We start from the raw sequence: 20,533 nt of genomic DNA, 5'->3' as shown, positions 1-20,533 counted from the left end.
CGCTCTTTCTCCTTCTATGTACTGTACTGTACTGTACCCCCCCCCCAAAAAAACAATTAAAACAACCCATATGTTATACAATCGCAGAGTCGAGGAAGTTCTCCCCACCCCAGAAACATGCCAGCAGGAACCCACTCTCTGAACAACAGCCACGGCGGCGGGGTTCTAGACCTTGAACCCATACCCGGCCATGCAGGCCTTGTACTGATCAATCATCGACTTGCATTCCTGGGTGGGATCGTCGGTCTTGGAGAAGAGCATGCAGTCGTCGCGGGCGGTCTTTTCGGTCTTGCAGACGCAGCAGGGCTGTTTGTGTGGGGGTTGGGTTAGCTTTCTCGGTTTTTGGGTCTGCATTTCGAGGAGAAAGGTGCGGTGGTTTTTCGATGGGAGCGGACGGGTGGTGCGACTGACCTTGGGCTTCTCGGCCGGGGCGGATTCGGTGGGAGCTGCGGCGGCGGCGGGAGCGCTCTCGGCTGTGTTTGCGCAAACGGAGGGATTGGTTAGTTCCAATTGCGTGTTGGGTATGGGGTGAGGAGCTGTGGGAAAGGGAAGATTGAAGATTGAAGATTGAAGGGCTGCGGATAATCGCGGGAATTGACTTACGCTTGGAGGAACCGAACAACCAGGACATACTGAAGAATGAAGGTTCTGGATATATGGGCGCAGAATGAGCGGCTGGATTGAGGAGGGAGTGAAAGAATGCAACGGAGCAAAGAGTGAGTGAGTGAGTGGGTAGTGGGACAATTGGCAACGATGAGGTTAACTAGCTCATTAACTTAAGCAGACCGAGAACTGCTGATTAATGTGATAGTTGAAGAAGATGATGCGATGGGTTCGGAATGGCGTTGTTGGTCGGTAGGACTTGCCGGAGCGGCGATCGGGGAAATTTTGCGGGCAACGAGCCGGTTGTCAGGGAAGCAGGGGGGAAAAAAGGCGGCGGCGGGCGGGCGGGCGCATCATCACACTGCACTCACTCACTGCATTCTGCATTCTTTTGTTCTTTCCCCTTCTTCCCCTTCAATTTCATTATCTTCCCACACCACACACACACACCACAACAATTTCCATCACATTCATTCCTCCCTTTCTTTTCTTTTAAACTTTTCTACTTACTGGCTTGGACAGTGATATTGCGCTTCCTTACGTCTGTCTTTCTGACGATCCTTTCCATCTGTACTTCTTGACTGTTGACCTTTTTTCAACCCCCTCACCCCCCCCCCCTGAAATTTAATTTACCCCGCCATGGCCCCTCCTAAGGTCTTTTCGCTTGAGGGCAAAGGCCTCAAGCTGGACACCGCTGAGGACATTGAGACCCATATCAAGCCCTTGTTGGAGAGCACCGACTACACTGAGATCCGCTTTGGAGGAAACACCCTGGGGGTCCCCGCCTGCGAGCGCCTCGCCGCCGTGCTGTCCACCCAAAAGAGCCTCGAGGTCGCCGAGCTGGCCGACATCTTCACCTCGCGTCTGCTGAGCGAGATTCCCGACGCTCTGACCTTCCTCCTGAACGCCCTTCTCGAGATCTCCACTCTCCACACCGTTAACCTGTCCGACAATGCCTTCGGTGCCAACACTCAGAAGCCCCTCGTCGACTTCCTCGCCCGCCACGTGCCCCTCCGCCACCTGATCCTGAACAACAACGGTATGGGCCCCGAGGCCGGCTCCAACATCGCCAAGGCCCTCACCGAACTCGCTGAGCGCAAGGAGGAGGCTCGCAAGGCTGGCAAGGAAGTGTCTCTCCTGGAGAGCATTGTCTGCGGTCGGAACCGCCTGGAGAACGGCAGTATGGCTGCCTGGGCACGTGCCTACGAGGTGCACGCTGCCGGCATGCGCTCCGTGAAGATGACCCAGAACGGTATCCGCCAGGAAGGTATCTCTTTGCTGCTGAAGGAGGGCCTTAGCCACTGTAAGGCTCTGGAGGTCGTCGATCTTCAGGACAACACTTTCACCGTTATGGGTTCGACCGCTCTGGCCGGTGTTCTGGGTAACTGGGCCTCTCTTCGCGAGCTGGGTGTCAGCGACTGCTTGCTCTCGGGCCGTGGCGGTGTCAAGGTTGCCCAGGCCCTGGCTGAGGGTAAGAACGAGAAGGTGCAGACCCTGCGTCTTCAGTACAACGAAATCACGGCCGAGGGTGTCAAGCAGTTTCTCTTCGCGACCAAGTCTGGTCTTCCCGCCCTGCGCCGTATCGAGCTGAACGGTAACATCTTCATGGAGGATGATGACAACGTGACTGAGCTGCGCGAGATCCTCGAGGCTCGCAAGGAAGAGCACGGCTCCGATGAGGACCCTGAGGAGATGTGGGGTATTGACGAGCTGGACGAGCTTGAGGAGGAGGAGAGCGAAGAGGAAGAAGAGGAGGAGGAGGAGGAAGAGGAGAAGGCCGAGAAGCTTCTCAAGGACACCGATCTCGCCGAGAACGAGAAGGTCGCCCAAAAGGAAGACAAGGATGTTGACCAGCTGGCCAGCCTTCTGGGCAAGACTGGTCTTTAAAGTCGGACAGTTGTTCAGCCTTCCACCTACCCTTCTCGCCCCCCCCCTACTGACACACTATACACACATCCTCCGTTTTTGTCGCATATCCAACCCATACCAGTCAGTGAATCGGCAGTGACTTTTCCGGTGCCGGGAACCCGACGCATGGCTGTCCCGACTATGACACGGTGCAAATCAGCACCGCCTCGTCATATCCAGCAGGAACTTAGCATGGAGGATCTTATCCTCGACATACCCATCTAGTCGACACGCCTGTTGGAGGTTGCCCGAGCAATTCTCAACCGTGAGGCCTGCCACAGATCACCTGACGCACATCTTGGATAGCATATTGCCCCAACCTTTTCTTGCTTTGATGTTGCCATCACACAGCTTATACCCGTTGGAGAGCATTAGACCTAGACAAGAATTTTAGCAACAGCTAAAAGATTCCATGCGTTATTGCCCTTATGATGTATATAAGAGTTTGATGAATAAGAAGATTATCTGATACGATCATCTGTTCCACGACGCCAGTATAGATGTTGCTTAACCTTCCATCATCAGGACCTGTTCCCCATTCGGATGTTTCCTTATTCTCCTGATGTCGGCGTATTAGTGCCCCGACTTGCAAGTGCTCCATTTGACTTATCTGGGGCTGTTCCTCGCGGTTTCTAGGGAAATCCGACACCGGCTTTGCGAGGTCTCAGCTCGAGTATTTCGCCGCTCAAAGCGAACAGAACGCTACCGCCAAGCGTTTTACAGGTTGCGTGTTAGAAGGATCAGTAACCCTTTGGTCTCTTTTGAAGCTCCTTTCGAAGCACTCGAAGCAGAAAGCGGTGAGACCTGCCTGGTAGCTGGGTTGTTCTGCCACCGCTCCGCATTGACTGAATAGTGCCAAAACACTCCTGTAGATAGGGGTCCACGATCTAATCCCGGGATATAGCTCATTAAACAGGACTAGGTCAGGGTACAGGCTGCCCGCTCCTTGGGACTTTCCTTCCAATCACAGGCTGATCTGCATCTATAAACAGGTTAAGGTTGAGGCTCTGACAAGTTTGCCTGCTCGGTCTCTGCATCGGCCTTTCCGCTTAGTCATCGGATGCTCTCTGGTCCCCGCCTTCCGGAACCGAACTATAGCCATCAACGTCGCCCCCCTAACGAGCTTGGCTGAAATGGAATAAATAGTGCCCATGATCTCTCAGGATGAAGAGCTCCCGTGCTTTGACCCTAGCAAGATACAGCTTGGTGCCGAAGGTTGGACAGCCTGCAACCTGAAAATACGACCATGAGCACTCCGCCGGCGCGGCCCTCTCACCAGGATGACTGGAGACAGCACTGGAAGAGCTTCCTTGTATCAGTGGGGATGAGCTTTCTGCTCCTACAGCTTCTCTTTCTGGGCAATATGTCCTACCTGTACGGGACGCAGTATCGAGACAGCGAACGAATCCATCAATTGAAGCTCCTGTACGTCGATTTCGACGGCGACATCATCGGCCAATCCGTCCTCGACGCATACGGAGCCCTGCAGGGCGCGACCTTCCCTACTTTGCACCAGGCATCCACCGAGGACTTTTCATCTAGTCAGGATGTGCGCAACGCCGTCTGCCACGGGGACTACTGGGGGGCTATCTACGTCAACGCGGGGGCCGCCGCGCGGCTGGCAGCATCACTGTCTGGGGACGCAGACAGCAGCAGCAGCAGCAGCAGCAGCAACACCACCACCGCAACCACCGCGCTGACCTACATCTGGAACGGAGCACGGTACCCCGCGTTCGCGCAAAGCGCCGTCTACTCCAACCTCCGCACGCTGATCGAAGCGACGCGGTCGACGTACTACGCGCGCAACGCGTCCAACGTCCTCCAAACCCTCCTCGCCTCCTCAGCATCAACATCAACCGCACTAACCGCCTTCCTCGACCCCATCACCGCGACGGAACACAACATCAAAGCCACCGCGCAAGGCGGGCGGGTCCTGTACAACACGGTCTCGATCGTCATGCCGATCATCCAGCAGTTCTTCTTCATGATGGCGCTGAACGGGCTGTCGGCGCAGTTCCAGCTGTTCACGCGGCTGACGCCGCGCGCCAACGGTCTGCTGCGGCTGTGCATCTCGGGGTGCTACACCTTCGTGGGCGCCCTGTGCATGGTGGGCTACATCTGGGCCTTCCGCGAGTCGTGGGCCGTCTCGGCCGGCCAGTTCGTGCTCTGCTGGATGGCCGTCTGGCTGTACATGCACATCAACTTCCAGATCGTGGACGTGCTGACCACCTACGTGCCCATGCAGTTCATGCCCTTCTGCATCCTGACCTGGGCGATCCTCAACGTCGCCAGCACGGTCAGCCCTTTCGAGATGCAGCCGGGCTTCTTCCGGTGGGCGTACGCCCTCCCCGCGCACGAGCTGTACCAGGTGCTCGTGCAGATCTGGAGTGACGGGTGCGAGAATCAGTTGCGCACCGCCTTGCCCGTCTTGTTCTCGTGGTGGGTCGTCGGGGCGGGGACGGCCATCGTCGCGACGCATCGGAGGTGTCGGGTTGCTGCTGCTGCCGCAGTGGGTCATGAGAAGAGTCTCCAGGGTACTATGGCGGATGGAAAGGCGGAGTCTGTGCGGACAGGGTCGAGTACGCAGGGGATCTTGCCCAGTCGTGAGACGGAGAGACGGAATACCATTGAGATGGAGCGGTTGGAGAGTGCGGCGTATGGGCCGCGGTATCCCACTCCGATGGTGAATGGGGATGGAGGGAGGTAGATATTGGGGGTGTTTCTAGTCTTGAATTGATTTGCGTTAAGTTTGTAGTATCCCTCAATTGACGTGCTTCGAGCTTGCCGGACCGATTACACATAATGAACGGCATATCCAGCCTGGATCGAAAGACAATCGAAGCTATCCCAGCCTCCTGCAGGCACCAAGCGGAGGAATCACATCCTTCAGCACGAGGGACACCAACTTAGGTAGTCCTAAATTCTCTACCCAGTCATGATGGTGCACGCACCGCTCTTGAAGTCATGTCCCTCACTCACCCCAATACCGGATATCATCGACACACAGCACACAAGCAAACAGCGGGATCTGTGGTCATCGTCAGCTGCAGTCGTTGTTCGCATAGGCTGTACGCCGATCATAAATCTATCTTCGAGAGACCCTACACCGTTACGTTGCATAGATCTTCAGTCAAAGGAGAGTGACTAACTAGTCAAAGCCAGACAGACCGAATGGACAGAGGAGAGAGGCATCAATCACATGATATCCTTCCTACTCGGAGTTCCAACAACCTACAAATTACCTTGCAGCAAACCACTGCTTCAAAACAGCACTCCCACTGGACCGGCCGGGGGGTCTAGTCATCAATAGAGAACAGAACCCTATACTATACGTGGAGCCATATACCAACCCCCCCCCCCCCTCCTTCAAAGCTTCCTTGCTCGACAGAAGCTTCATACAAACTACAGCCATTCGCAACGACTGCAAAAGCTACTAGGTAATCCACACCCAGCCCAAGAATCAAACCCATCAGGACCAGCTTCCTTGCTCGACAGAAGCTTCATACAAACTACAGCCATTCGCAACGACTGCAAAAGCTACTAGGTAATCCACACCCAGCCCAAGAATCAAACCCATCAGGACCAGAGGGGGGCGGGGGGGGGGGGGGGGGGGGGTTTCCAACTTCAGAATGTAGGATATTTCTCCTACCACAACATCAAAAGATCCGTCTACGTACAGTAAGAACCCGTTGCCTGGATCTAGCCATTCATATCACATTCAAAGCCATATTTTTTGGTTTCGGGGGCGTTTACTTTTGCAGCCACGTTTCATGGGATAAATGGAATAGATACTCAAAGTTTGCATGTTTCGAAATGTAGGAAGTTCACACACACTCACACACAGCAGGTATAAGGGAAGAAAGAGAAGGGACGGGCTTGGCTGAATGATACGTAGCCTGAAACCTGGACTCGACCCGAGTGACCGCAAACCCGTCCTGAAGCAGTTGACCACAATAGCTGTGGAATTTGCCCCTGGTGGAAATTGCTCCACCGGGCCGAGTGGACGCTTCTTGGCTGGAACAAATAAGCGCAACCGGTCAAGGTCCGAATTAACGGCCGGGTAGAAGTGGGCAGACGAAGAAAGAGCTCCTGGCTCGATTGAGACGATCGGCAATTAGGTCGGAAAAGGTTTTTCTTCGAAGGTTGTTGTGCGAAGAAGACGGGAGAGTGGAGGAATATGTGGAAGAATTTACAAATTCTACGCGACAAAAGAAAGAAGAGGGAACGAAGTATTGAATAGGTGACCCTTGATTGACTAAATTTACCACTATTAATGACATACATACATGTAAAATAGAAGAGAAATTGGCTCTAGTAAAAGAGACAACAGGTAATAAGAAAAAAAAAGTCTATAATACGGGGTAAAATGAGCAAGCCGGAGGAGTAGGGTTCCAGCTCATGCATGTATGCGTAGCAAGTGTGAGCCAGCGGGGATGGTATTATGGAGCGCAATCAAGCGTTTACTCCTCCTCCTCAACCTCGGCGCGAGCGCCCAGGACAAAGCGGGACTTGCCGTGCGAGTCCTGCTCGTGCTCAATGGCGAGCTTGGACAGGTGGCCAAGCAGGTTCTCAATCTGGGTGTCGGCGCGGGAGCGGTTCTTGCGACCAAGGTTGTCCAACCAGGGGACAATGGTAAGGAGGTAGTAGACGACGGCAATGATGACGGTAACACCAATGGAGTAGGCCCAGATGACAACGACGGTAACAATGTCGACGTCGCCGTTGACGGAGAAGTCGGCGCTGTCGTGGGGGTGGGTCTGCTCGAAATCGCCGGAGAGCCAGCCGAAGACACAGAAGAGGGTGGCGAGGACATCGACAACGAAGATGGCACCAACCAGCTGCCACGAGGGCCAGGTCTTACCACCACGAGTGACGAAGATAAGCCAGTTCTCGGTAAGGGCAACCTCAAGGAAGAGGATCTCCTGGGGAGAACCGAAGTTCTGGATGATACCACCGTTGTCAAGGAAGAGGGAGGCACGGATGATCCAGGTGGCGGCAGCGAGCAAGATACCAAGAACAACGGAGATAACCCAGATCTTGGGCAACTGCCACTCGACGGGGCGCTGCTCGAAGTGAGCGTTGTCGTAGGCGACGGCGATGGTAGCCAAATCAGCGAACAGGGCAATGAAGACGATAAGATCGGCACGCATGGTCTCCTCAATGATGATCATGGACGTAACGAGGTAGATCTCAAGGTGGAGACAGAGAGCGATACGGTACTGGATGTAAGCCTTCATACGCTGGAAGATCTGACGGGCAAGCTTGATAGCATCGACGATGGTGCTGAGACCGGGGGCAAGGAAAACGATATCGGCAGCGGCCTGGGCAGCTTCGGTGGAACCCTCGACAGCGATACCACAGTCAGCCTTCTTGAGAGAAGGAGCATCGTTGACACCGTCACCAGTCATGGCAGTCAAGTGACCACGCTGCTGGAGCATCTCGACGACCTGGTACTTGTGCTCAGGGAAGACCTCAGCGAAACCATCAGCCTTCTCGACAAGGTCGTGCTGAGCAGAGCCAGCAAGACCACCGTGGATCAGCTTCTCGGAATCGTAGACCTTGGTGCTCAGGGCAAGCATCTTGCAGGTTTCCTTGGCGATAGCAAGAGCATCACCAGTCAACATCTTAACGGACAGACCAAGGTGCTGAGCCTCAGCGATGGTGTGGGCAGTATCCTCACGAGGGGGGTCGAACATGGGGTACATGCCGAGCAATTGCCAGGGCTCACCCTCCTTCTGGACGGCAACACCAAGGGAACGGAAACCACGGCGAGCGAACTCAGCAGCCTTCTCACGGAACTTATCAGCCTCATCCTCGGAGCACTGAGACATGGCGAGGATGGCCTTGGGAGCACCCTTGGCGCAGACGTAGCGGACACCGTCGCAGGTACAGATGGTGGTAATGCGCTTGGAGACGGGGTCGAAGGGAGTGTACTTCTCGGTAACCCAGTTGCGGGCGAGAATCTCACGAGCCTTGGGGTAACGGCGGAGGGTCAGGATGGTGACCTTGTCAATGGGGTCCAAGTTCTTGATGTTGTGGTTGGAGGCGATAGCAGCGACAGCCATCATCCAGTTAACATCAACACCCTCGTTGACGTAGGGCTCGCGGATGGAAAGCTGGTTGGCGGTAAGGGTACCAGTCTTGTCAGAGCAAAGGATGTCGACACCAGCAAGGGACTCGATGGCAGTGAGCTTCTGGACGATAGCCTTCTGCTCGGCCAGGTAGGCAGCACCGACAGCGAGGGTAGTGGTAGTGACGACGGGGAGACCGACGGGAACACCGATGATCAGGAGAATCAGGGTGTAGTGGAGAAGGTTGTTGTCAGAGTTCTCGGGAGTAGCGATCTTGAGGTGACGGTAGAAACCACCGATCCAGGCAGCGAGAATCCAGAACATGACGAGAACCAGGAGGGAGGTACCGATGTTGTCCATGACAGCCTTGAAGTGACCCTGGTCCTGAGCACCCTGGACGAGAGCAGCAGTCTTACCGACGAAAGACTGCTTGGCGGTAGCGGTGACGATGGCGTAGGCCTTTCCACGCTTGCAACCAGTGGTGTAGTAGCAGGTGTCGGCCATGTACTTGTCGACGGCCAGAGACTCACCAGTGATGGCGGACTGGTCAACGGCGATGAGGGAGACACCGGCACGAGCCTCGATGCCACCATCCTCGTCGTCCTCGTCCTCCTTCTCCTTGAGAGTGTCATCGCCAACGGTGGCGAGGTACTCCTTGTAGGTCTCGAAGTTCTCGGGCTTGGAGTAGTCGCAGATAAGACGGATATCAGCAGGGACGATAGTACCCTCCTCAACGACGACCTATAGATTCGAATCAGATTAGTTTGCAGCTCACAAGATGATTGGAGACTGAGGGGGGGGGACCGTACAATATCACCAGCAACCAGTTCACGGGCAAGGATTTCCTGCTCCTGTCCATCACGGATAACAACAGCCTTCATAGCAATATCACCCTTGAGCGAAGCGACGACATCGGCGGCCTGCTTCTCCTGGTACCAACCGACAACAGCGTTGAGCATAAGAATACCAATAATGACACCAAGATCGATCCAGTCACGAAGACCGGCAGCGAGCAAGACAGCAAGTTCCATAACTATGACGCAGGCGCGGATTAGTTTTAGGCCGTTGAGACGTCAGCGAACGGAATCGATGGGCAACTCACCATAAAGAATAGGACCACGGAAGTAACCAATGAACTGGACGAAGAAGTTGGTCTTCTCAGTGGTCAACTCGTTCCAACCAGTTCTCTTGCGACGGGCATCGATGTCGCTGGAGCGCAGACCGGAGCGCATGTCGGTTTCGAGCCACTCATCGGGGCAGACGAAGCCATCCTCAGCACCATCGGTCTTCTTCTTGAAGAGAGAGAAGCCCTTCTTCTCCTTCTTGCCGGTGCTGAGAGCACCAGCGCTGGAAGTCGAACCACGGCGCTTGCCCTGGGCAGTCGAGATGTAACGGTTCAAAGCAGCATATTCCTCAAGACCTTCACCACCTTCGTTGTTGCGAGAATGGTCACCATTCTCCACGTCGGGAGCATAGGAGATTCTCCGCTCCGCCATTGTTGCTTCTCGGCTCACACAGCCTAGGGACCCAACGATATGAGCAGATGCAAACGAGGAATGACAGGGATGGCAAGAGTCGGATGATCCTATAGAGAAGAAAGAGAAGAGAGGGGATGGAAGGGAGGGAGAATGTACTCTTTAATATTCTGGGGGAGGGTGGGCTTGCGATTGCACGGGACCAGGACAAACACGTCTTGTTCTCTAAGCTCCAACGGGCGGGCGACCTTCCCTGTGCGTAAGCCCACTTTTTTTTTTTTTTTTTTTTTTGGGTCGAATTTTGCCTTTGCCTTCCTAGATTTTTCTAAATTTTGTCGATTATTTTCCCGGTTCCGTTTTTGTACTAAGTAATTTTATTTTTTTTGGTTATTTTATTTTTTCTCTCACTTTCGCCTTTCATTTCAATTTTTCTTTACCCTTTTGAATTTAGCCTTCTTGGTTCTAGTTCTTGGCCGGGAACAGCAGCCACTAAGACTACCACTGAGTTGATCGAAGGTTCGCTGTCCCTGGTAAGGTAAGGTTTTTCCCAACTGGGTCTCCTCTCCAATTTCGCCTCACACTCACTCACTTTCCACGCTTAACGGCACGCATCGGTAGGAAGTTGAATGCCGACCGAGGTCATTTCTTCGACAAATTAGCCTACCCAGTTAGTACCAGTACCAGTACCAGTACCAGTACCAGTACCAGTAGTGCCCTTCTCTTCCATTGCCCTCTCTAGCCTTCTTCTTCTTCTTCTTCTTCACTTCCTTCCCCAGTACCACCAATTGCCAGTACCAGTGGGGAATCAAGTTTGCCCCTTCGAGTCTAGTCCTGGGCGATAGAAAACAAAAACTCTGACGTTTACGCCCGTCGTCTATTATCTCTCACGCACGCACTCTATCTCTCTCATCCCCCCGTGACCGGCAGACCTGTGCCGAGTTTGCCTCCACCCTCCTCCCACTGTACTGTTCCTATCGCTTCATCCCAGCTTACGTGAAGTCCGAGGGGATAGGTGAATAGTAAACTCTTCTCGGGCTTACCGTCCCAATACCATCCGAGAGTCTCACTTTCCCGCGCTCGCCATACATTTGGCTGGGGTCATCTGGTATGCATATGGTAATAATACTGCCGTATTGAACGGCTCTGCGGGCCAAGGTCGGCCTCGCAGGTACAGACGCGGGCGTAGTAGGATGTGCTTCCCATTGGGCTGGGGTGCGTGGACAGAACAACGCACATACTCAACCGCACACAAGAAAAAGGAAATTCCGTACGTGTACGGGCTGTACCGACAGGAACCACCCTCAGCGCAGCCAGCTGAGCCAGCCCTTCTTGCCGCGTGCGGGTTGTTCGTTCTGTACAGTACATACATAGTGTAGTCGTAGTAGTAGTACTACTCCAGTGTGGCCCTCGTTAATTTTCCCTCTCTTTCTTGTTGGCTTGTCTTGTCTTTGCTGTTCCCATCTCTACTACTGTCTCTGCGTATGTTTCTCTTTTACTATGCGCGATTTTCTCTCTCTCGTCTCTCTCTAGTCCTCCTCAGTCCGTCACCAGTAAAGGACTAGAGGGGAAACCGCACACGTTTGATGATGGTAATAATTATCATCTCATCGAAATGCTATCTCCTAGGAGCTTACTACTTGCTAGACTCCGGTGTATAGCATCAACCGAAATCAGTGTTATGATTGGCATTCACCCTTGAATGTAATAATTAGACCTAATGTACATCCCTCTCTCCCTATGCTCTTTTGTGCAGGCCCATGACATCGGGACAAGAAGGGCTCCATAGTCCTGTCGTTCCCTTGCAGCGGGGGATGAAAGTGAAGGGCAGAGACATACAGAGAGAGTGTGTGTGTAGAGAGAGACAGGAACACGAAACATACAAAACAAACAACCCGAGTCAGCCAGAACAGCTACAGGAAATGCCCCGAGGGGCGTTCTTACTACGTATACACCCAAACTACGGAGTACTCATACTACTGTAACAACCACGCTACAGCTGGAAATACCTCCACCTCCTCCCTCTTCCATTTCTGGGTGGCACTCTAAATACCACGGCACCATACACTGCAGTGACTGCACTCGCTCAGGGCCGTCCTACCCGATCTTGGGGGACCACGAGCTGAAGCCAAACGGGGAACGCAAGGGGGGGCGGTTCCAAGAACTCAGACGATACCAATTCCGGCCATGCAGGGCCAAAACAGCCAAAACAGCCCAAACAATTTACGGTCCGTGAGCTCTAAGTTACCTTCGATGATGATGATGCTCATCTCCCACTTATCATGCCCCCCCCCTCCGATGAAATTAGATTGACATCATCATGGACAAGTTTGATGAACAATGGTCCCATACCAATGATCCCGCCTGTCTGGCACTCATTCTTCATCATCTTCTTTTCCTTCTGACATCGTCGTTCGTGATGTTTCCGGGGGAGAAGAAAGGGGGGGGTTGTTCAGGTTTGATGATGAAGGCGGAATTGAGTGTCAGGGACAACCACGATTCGAATAATGCACACCCACCGCCAACACATGGAGACGGGATTGCATCTCATGTCGACCAACCCATATTGTTATGTCATCGGGATTAACTAACTTATTATGTTTGGCCCATCATTCGTTATCAATGGCTATTACAAGTTCGAATCACCTCGCGTTATCTTCCGACTACGCACCAGTCGGACTTGTCCCCACGCCCCCCCTCCCTTCCTTCTCCAGGGCTAGCTAGTCTATTGAGTCCACCATCCCACAATCGGCTTTTCCGCTTCCTTCAACAACGGAGAAGATGCGTACAGCAGCAGGTTTTCTCGTCTCGGTTCCCGTCTACTCACACCCTACCGTACCTAGACACTCAGAGATCCCTCACGCACGCCAACATGAGAACGAGAAGGCGATCGGCCACCAAGCTGTCTGCCTTTCCCTCATCCAACCTAATGATTATGGGAGCGTGTGACGATTGGGGCGTTTTGCTCTCGCTCTCCACTTCATCTCTAAATTGGCATTAACCTCGAACTGCCAATCGTATCCTGCCCGCCCTGATTGAGTTTCATGCAATTCCTTCTTGGTCGTGGGGATGGGGGGGGGAAGGGGAACTCGGGGCCCGACCCCATCGTCATCTTGACATGCTAATGGCTGAGATGGTCGGGATACGACTCCGCCCGACCTTCTCTAATTATGAGTATGAGCACTAGAGTATCGATGTAGCTTTGTAGCTCTGGATTCAGCTATGTAGCTATTAATATGTACTTACCACTATAATCACTACCATTGAGACACCACCGTCGTCATCATCACAGTCCTCTACGATGCTCTCAAGATTATGAGGTACGTAGTGGCGGAGAGATGATGCCGCCGTCGACCTCACGATCTGACTAGTACGGAGACGAGAACCCGAATCTCTTTTCAATCCTTCAGGCAAATAATGAGCGCAGATAGCATTGGTAGTTAGCACTAGTCAATCGGTAGACTACGAAGTAGTGAGACTAAGTCATTGCCCATTATCATCGTAGCAATCGTCATTTTTTGGTCACCCGGTGACTACATCATTGTTGTCGCGTGCGTTGAGTACATCCTGTACGCGCACTGGACTACAGGACTACATACATAGATGTGGGTGCAGTTGTCGATTACCTATCTGATAGACCTCATTCCAGATTACTGATCGAACAATGGCAAGCTGCCGCCCCTCGGCGCAAAGGTACCTAGTTGATAGACAGCCCAAGTATTGTGTATCTCATTTGCCGGTCCGCTATTTCTCTTTTGGGACTTTTGTCCTGATCTCGTACGACGCCCACCTGGTTGACAGGTTGTCTCTCGATTGGAGTACAGAACAGAACATGCATGCATGCATGACCACGACTTGCCTTTTATCCTCTAGATAGTGTAGTTGATATGTGATGGATGTTGAGTGATGGGGTCCAGCCAGCCCAAAAACCCCCGGTCTTGGCCCAGCAGTATACCTACCCTGCCACAACAACAAAATATATACATCCTACATATAACACATCTCAAAGGTCTACACAACAAAGAACGGTTGACAAGGTCAATGGACTACATCAGTCAGGCGGAATGGGTATCCAGAACGAGTAAAAAGCAAATCTCCCCTAGACAATATCATCTACCCAAGATAACCGAGAAGACCGACCGCCATCAGCGACCGCGGCAGTGAAGTTTACCCAACCCCCAGACATTTTCCAATTGGAGAGTTCAGATGTGATCCCGTCTGATCGCCTCTTTGCCTTCCTGCATGCATGGCATACTACGGGGAACCGAGACGACAGCACCAGCACCAGCACCATCACCACCACCACCACCACCACGTAGCCGCCCGCACGGGATGCTTCTCCGCCTCTCATCCCTCGCCCTCGCCCTCGTACCTCCCCTAGATCGTGATGATCGAGGAAACTCTCCAGTTTTTCCAGCGTTGTTCTTTCTTATCGACCGACTGACCGACCAACCAACCAATCGACCGCGCTTCTCGTGATGTCTAGACCACGGGTCACCAACCGAGTCAATCCCAGTCAAGCAAGGGTGACCTTTTTGGTCCACCGAATGAAAAGCCCATCACATCCATCTAGACCGACCATGAAGATCCCTACAATGGCTACCGACCTACCTGACTTGGTCGGAGGCAAGCTTCCCTTCCCCTCGCGCATAAGGCTTGTCTTAGAGTGTTGTGTTGTGTTGTGGTCCACGGTTTGAGTACAGTACTGCACATAGTCTTCATGCCAAGCCTCACCACACGCCCCTACAAGATCAAACCTACTGAGGATAGCTGACGAGATACTAACAAGTACCTCTCTTGGCACAACAACCACAATAACTCATCAGGGTGATATCAATGCTTGGCTGTCCATCCATCACCACCTCGCAAACTAACGACAAACGTACAGCAGTGGCATGGGGAGTCATCGAACGGAGGGATGATCCGGTGCAGCGGTAGATGATCAACTCTGGCGGGCGGGCGCCTCGCCTCACTCACTCAACCTCCCAGAGAGAAACCATCTCTACTCCGTGTCTCTCCCTCGGGGATCGGTGGACGTTGGATCTCGTACATGCACCATAATCGCTCTCGTACGGATTCAATTGGCCTAAATTTCTACCCCGATTCTCTAACTTGTGCCCACCCCCCCGGCAGCGAACTGGAAAATCACCTTATGAAGGTACGGTGGTTGGTCGCTCCTACAGTAAGTTACCTGGTATATCTAACAAGCTCCATTGGTGAGCTGGACATCACCGTACCTTACGGTTCGGTCTTCCCTCCCCGGGCTGAGAGCCCAATACCGTGGAGTGTGGACACTACCTCAGACAGTCTCCGACTCCGTGTGACTCCAACTTAACTCCGTACTTTCTACGGAGTAAGGTAATAAGATCCATCATGATTCCCACGAACCCCGGCCCCAGACTGCCGACTCGCCCGAGAGGAAGGAACATATCCTACTTCGTAGATTACCTACTGAGTGGAAGGAAAGACCTTGAAGCTACCAGGCTGGAGGTGGGAGGACCCGGACTGCGGAGGACGGCACGCATCACGCATATCAGGGATTGACCAATGAAGGACCGGAAGATTCGCCCCGGTCCGTGATCGGTCGGGGATATATACATCTATCCAAGTTAACTACATACCCACTCGGTAAGTTAACGTTAGGTATAGAGTTTACACACATCATGAGAACAAGACACAACTAAATACCTCAACGCCTTCATCAATAGCCTCGAATGAAATTATACTAAGAAAACTCGAGGGTCATCCCTTCCGTCTCAGCCGGAAAACCACAGCCGGGCGCAGGTGCCGGTTCAGCTCTCATGGGAGGAAGAAAAAAACAAGAAACACCAGTAAGCAGCCACAATTACCTACAAAGTAACTCGGTCTTACTGATGATCGCTTCAAGGATCAGGTGTCTCCGTCTTTGCTCTTGCTGTGTCATTCATCGCCAGGCGGGCTGAATTATCCGAAGGGATCCATGCTCAAAACATAAAACACATTTGTACTCAGTCAGTATACAGCTGAGCACCCAGTTCAAAAGTCTAAAGATGAAGCCCGAGATTCGGCACCATAGGGTTCTGACTGAACGAGCTCCGCGCTATTGACGTTTCCGCCTGCAATAATTATCATCACCGGATTGAGCGGCATTCCACGGATGCCTAGTCGACTAATAGTACCTTTGAACTATCATGACCGTCAACATCGTCATCGTCATCTTCAGCGCAACCGGGGGAGTCCCAGACCCCAACAATGAGTAATACGTATACGTAGTAAGTTTAGTTAACCAACAGGGACAATGGAGCCTCTTCCCTGAATAAAGAATTCCAGAACGTCAGCGTAAACAAAATATGGGGAATAGGAAGGAGGGAAGGAAGGGGGAAAAGGTTCCTGGATCAGTCAAAAACATGGAAGGGAAGCATGCATGCTCCTCTTGAAGTTCAAGGATTCCCTCCAACCCGCATGCTGTTTCCGTCTCCGTTCTCACAACTTTGCGGGTGGATGTATACCTACCAGTAAGTTACTATCTGATCCTTTGTTTTTTTTTGTTCACGTTCATGATGGGGGATGGAGGTGCAGTTCCAGCCACTCCCGTCCAGAAACCACCATCCGTGCACGTCCCCCTTTTTCACTTTCTCTTCCTAATCACCGAAATCATCAACCCAAATGATGTTGCGATCATCGAGCAAGCAAGCGAGCAAGCAAGCAAGAATCAAGGAAAAAAAGGTATTGTTTATCGTCTCATCTTACCGTTGCCCGGCGCGGTCGCATCCAGTACCATTACCGGGGAAGGGTTAAAGTCGGTTTACAAGAATAGATGATGGGACGTGGACGGTGGACGGGGAGGGAAACAAAGGCATGTAACCAACGTCAGCCAAGACAAGCTTCTCCCGCCCTCTCTTCTCGTTCTTCCCAGCCATTTGATTCTTGCTCTCCCCGGGGGGGAAAGAAGGAAGCGGCACCGACCATACGGAGTAGTATTCCTGGGGGAAAGAGGTCACGGGTGTGTGTATGGCCCGGCTGAGTTGAGGAAGTTTCATCTACCGGAGAAAGTTGATTAGACCCTCTTTTGCCTCGATGTCTTAGGAAAGTCTGGAGAAAGAGAGTCTGGAGCATTGGATGGGTTAAGGCGGATCGGCGCCGGTCAGCTGAGATAGCATAGCTCGGAGCCAGCTACCTACCTACCCACCTAACCTGGAGAGTCAATCATCACAATCATACTGTCTTGGTAGCTACGAAGCTCATTATGGAGTCATTGGGAAGGTGGACTGGATTGAGGTGGAGAGAGGGAGGTCGAGAGCTACATTCCCCATCTGGGTAGGAAGCTACCCGTACACTTAGTACCTAGTAGCTAGCTTGGTAGCTCCAAATTAGCTCCAGTGAAGGTACTTACTCGAAAGGTACAAGGTACACCTGCAGTGCAGCGCAGTCATGATGGAGTCGGGTCTCGGTCTCACTATGACTAGGGTGATGCTGGCGGCTACTGGACCTAGCCCCAATTCTGGGTCTTGTTCTAGTAAGTGGCCGGGCAACATCATGTCGTAATACGTGAGTCCGAGGGTGATTCAAGTTACCTTAATCAAGTACAGTAGCTTTCCCCAATTCGAGTAGTGGAGTTTGGGACGCGGTGTGTGCGCATTGCGAGTGTTAGACGGGGTGTGGCATTAGCAATGCTGGCCGTCGCCAGTAAGGCTAGCGGTATCGACCCGATACCTCGGGGTTACGGGCAACACAGAGTGTACCTGGTACCTGTTACTGCTTCCCACCTAGGAAAAGGTACCTGGGCCTAGTGTAATCTAGTGGCTGCGGTAAATTTTACCTAACCCAAAGGAAGCTCCCCACAGCCAACCGTGGAACGAGCGGTTTCGGTCGGGATGTCAGGTCGACCCTGAACCAGCGGGTGGGATGCGAGGAAGGTTTTCTCTTCATTGTTGTTCTTTGAATCCAGCCAGCCCAGCTTGTCAATCGAGTGAAATGAATTGGTTAGGTATGTCTGAGCTTCTGATACTAAATGCGCCAGACTTCTGCCAGCAGCACGTGAGATATCTTGAATGCCGGCAGTTTGGTGGTTGAAACAAGTCTCTGACAGATGTAAGGACGCTTCCATGGATGTTCTATGCCTCCGGGGGATTTGAGCCTGAGGCTCTGAACAAAGGGAAGGTCTGCGAGATCGTGGAGCAGACAACGTACATAGCAGTTAGTAGGTACTGAGTCGTACAGGAGCCAAACACGTGAGGAATGGGTTTGATAATCCCACAGCAGATCAACAGACACACACCGCAAGAATGCTTCCTCTTCCATACATACTATGTAGTCATGGGAGATACATTAAGTGACTCCCACCCCAGAGATCCAGATGCATACTACGTATACGGCACAGTAGTAGATCGCGCGCCTTGTCGGCGCCGTTTCAGCGCGATCGCGCCGAGTGACGACGCGGTCACTCCATAACGAGCGACATTATATCCCGCATGGAGCCATAAGTGAGGCTATTCCACGGTGACTGAGAGTGGTGCGAGAGTCCGGAGTAGGCTAAACCCAAAGTCGGAGTAAGTCCTTAGCGGCCGACTAAGGACCCGGCTAACGCCCAAAGCATCGTTAGTAATGACTCTTATCTCGCTCGTTTGCCCACCGGGAGACTTCCCCCATCCTCTGGAGACTGGGCAGTGGGCATTTTCTCCATCTGAGAAAAGGCCGGGGGGCCACGCCTTACTCACTCGGGCAATCCGGTCGCCACCAGAGGCACCGATGGGATGGCACAAGTGAGGGGCAGGCGGGCAGGCGGGCAGGTTGCTTTCCTGACCGCAGATTTGCCGTTCTCGACGTTTTCTAGAATCCTTCTTCTACTGGGTCCTGGGCTCTGCTAGCTGCATTCCAGTCGAATCAGCGTGGGTTGTTGCCGCCCGGGTTCGGGGAGATGGGAGTCTTGTGGGTTGGTGAGGAGAAAAAAAACAGGGGGATGGAGGGGGGGAGGCAAATCCGAGGGTGAGTTGGCGAGGGTCGGAAATCGGCAGGTGGCATTATTCGTTGGAGGGGTTTGGAGACTTTGAGAGGCAACCGCCCACGACGTCATAACTTGCCCGATTGTCCGATAAGAGATCCTATCGGGTAAGAGAAATCAATCCCGGCCTCTTTCCTGGCACTGGCACTGACTACACAGCGCAAAGGCAAAGAAGGCTGAAGGGGAGATGAATGGGGGAAGAGGGGGGAGGGGGGGGGGCCAGTTGGTCTGTGTGGGATGGCCGACCGATTGTCATTGACTATTGATTTGATTTGGGAGATGGTCTTGGTGCAATTTGCCAATAATTAATGCGAGTTTGGTAGCTCTCGCCTTCTCTTCTCGGGAAATTTTCCCTCTCACTCACCCTCTGCCTCTGTTTAATTATGTTGTGTTGTGTGTGTGTGTGTGTGTCCGTTCACCAACCCATCTCCGAGGAAATGGAATAGTCGCGCAAATCTCCGTTCAAGACAGGGCTAGGTGTATTGCACCATGCCTGATCAGGAAATTATGTATCTACTGGGTAATACGATACAGTCGATCCCACAAGATGCCCTGCATCAGTGCATATCAGTCCTGTATGGCATTGTCATCGAGTTCGGCCCTATGAACCTTCGACAATATCAAATGGAGCGATACAAGTTGGACACAATTGCCATCGTCCAATGGCCCTCAGGGCCTTGGTAGAGCTGGGCTGCCACCAGTGCCTAAGTTGCCCTCTTACGAATACGATCGCGACCGTGGAGCGAGACGGAGAGCGGCGGCCAGCCCACAGTAGATTCACTCTTGGCTTTCTGGTACCTACAGTAGTGACTGAGGCTAGGGTACTAGCGAGTAGCGACCTATCCCCAATTCCCCATAGAACTGGGACTAAATCACACCGACCAGGAACGGGACAGGTTGTGCTCCCATCTTCACCGGCGTTAATTGGGGAACAGCTTATTAGCGCCCCCAAATTGAATGGTGATTGAGGACTAGTGGTTAGTGCCCTTTGCCCACTGCGGCACTACGGCACTACTTCGCTTTTCGCTCAAATCTCTCCCCACCGGGCGATCGCCCGCGCCAAGCTGTCTCATCGAGGAGGATCTGGGTGAGGGATTTTTTGTCGAGTCAAGTTGTCTGTCGTCGTCGTGTCGTGTCGCTGTTGTCGTTGTTGTCTGGCAGCGTCGCGCTTTCACCCGAGGTTTCTCACCTTTGATAGTAGCAACGAGGACAACCCAGAAGTTCCCGTTTAATGGTTTGGCGTGTCGCATAACAGGAGCACATCTGCTCCTAATTTTTCCGCCGCGCCGCAACACAGCGTGCAGATTTTCCAAGCCTTCCTATTTGTCCAGACTCTGCACAAGGGTATTTGTGCAGCTTGCCATGAGGCAAATATGTCATCCCGGTCATTCTTCCCCATGCTTTGCCCCCATGGATCTCGAGCGAGAGGCAGGCTTCACGTTCTAAAGACTACTAACATACAGTAGGACTCAGTAACTAACACCTGGACTCCATAAACT

The 20,533-nt window shown here is 52.8% G+C and overlaps 4 protein-coding genes across 4 annotated transcripts; 2 read left to right on the top strand and 2 right to left on the bottom strand.

The window, feature by feature from the left end:
* Positions 1 to 36: 36 nt before the first annotated feature.
* BO95DRAFT_444535 (copper metallochaperone COX17) lies at positions 37 to 641 on the bottom strand. Its single transcript, XM_025586907.1, has 2 exons — positions 604 to 641; positions 37 to 473 (listed from the first exon to the last, which is right to left on the bottom strand). The coding sequence occupies exons 1-2, from the start codon at positions 629 to 631 to the stop codon at positions 166 to 168; spliced, it is 336 nt and encodes a 111-aa protein (XP_025440707.1). The 5' UTR covers positions 632 to 641; the 3' UTR covers positions 37 to 165.
* A 236-nt stretch (positions 642 to 877) lies between these two features.
* On the top strand, positions 878 to 2,701 carry BO95DRAFT_188346 (GTPase-activating protein RNA1). Its single transcript, XM_025580921.1, has one exon. It carries the CDS (start codon positions 1,243 to 1,245, stop codon positions 2,488 to 2,490), a length of 1,248 nt encoding a protein of 415 aa, XP_025440706.1. The 5' UTR covers positions 878 to 1,242; the 3' UTR covers positions 2,491 to 2,701.
* A 1,110-nt stretch (positions 2,702 to 3,811) lies between these two features.
* Positions 3,812 to 5,002, top strand: BO95DRAFT_346096 (SNG1 family protein; the record flags this gene model as incomplete). The annotated part of the gene is made up of 1 exon (XM_025581987.1): positions 3,812 to 5,002. A coding segment is annotated over one exon (1,191 nt), but the record flags the coding sequence as incomplete, so codon positions are not given.
* Positions 5,003 to 6,742: 1,740 nt separating this feature from the next.
* On the bottom strand, positions 6,743 to 10,297 carry BO95DRAFT_483505 (plasma-membrane proton-e). Its single transcript, XM_025590295.1, has 3 exons — positions 9,685 to 10,297; positions 9,392 to 9,615; positions 6,743 to 9,323 (listed from the first exon to the last, which is right to left on the bottom strand). Exons 1-3 carry the CDS (start codon positions 10,076 to 10,078, stop codon positions 6,972 to 6,974), a joined length of 2,970 nt encoding a protein of 989 aa, XP_025440704.1. The 5' UTR covers positions 10,079 to 10,297; the 3' UTR covers positions 6,743 to 6,971.
* Positions 10,298 to 20,533: the final 10,236 nt, after the last annotated feature.

Source organism: Aspergillus brunneoviolaceus, assembly GCF_003184695.1.
Source record: "Aspergillus brunneoviolaceus CBS 621.78 unplaced genomic scaffold BO95scaffold_47, whole genome shotgun sequence".
NCBI lineage: Eukaryota > Fungi > Ascomycota > Eurotiomycetes > Eurotiales > Aspergillaceae > Aspergillus > Aspergillus brunneoviolaceus.
This window is presented reverse-complemented; position numbering and strand designations above follow the sequence as displayed.

Bases quoted from the DNA above. Each gene is read 5' to 3' on its own strand.
- BO95DRAFT_444535 (XM_025586907.1), bottom strand. From the start codon at position 631: ATGTCCTGGTTGTTCGGTTCCTCCAAGC. The intron at 474-603 runs GTAAGTCAATTC...GCGCAAACACAG, and splicing joins GTTGTTCGGTTCCTCCAAGC to CCGAGAGCGCTCCCGCCGCC.
- BO95DRAFT_188346 (XM_025580921.1), top strand. From the start codon at position 1,243: ATGGCCCCTCCTAAGGTCTTTTCGCTTGAGGGCAAAGGCCTCAAGCTG.
- BO95DRAFT_483505 (XM_025590295.1), bottom strand. From the start codon at position 10,078: ATGGCGGAGCGGAGAATCTCCTATGCTCCCGACGTGGAGAATGGTGAC. The intron at 9,616-9,684 runs GTGAGTTGCCCA...CCTGCGTCATAG, and splicing joins CCGTGGTCCTATTCTTTATG to TTATGGAACTTGCTGTCTTG. The intron at 9,324-9,391 runs GTACGGTCCCCC...TCGAATCTATAG, and splicing joins AACTGGTTGCTGGTGATATT to GTCGTCGTTGAGGAGGGTAC.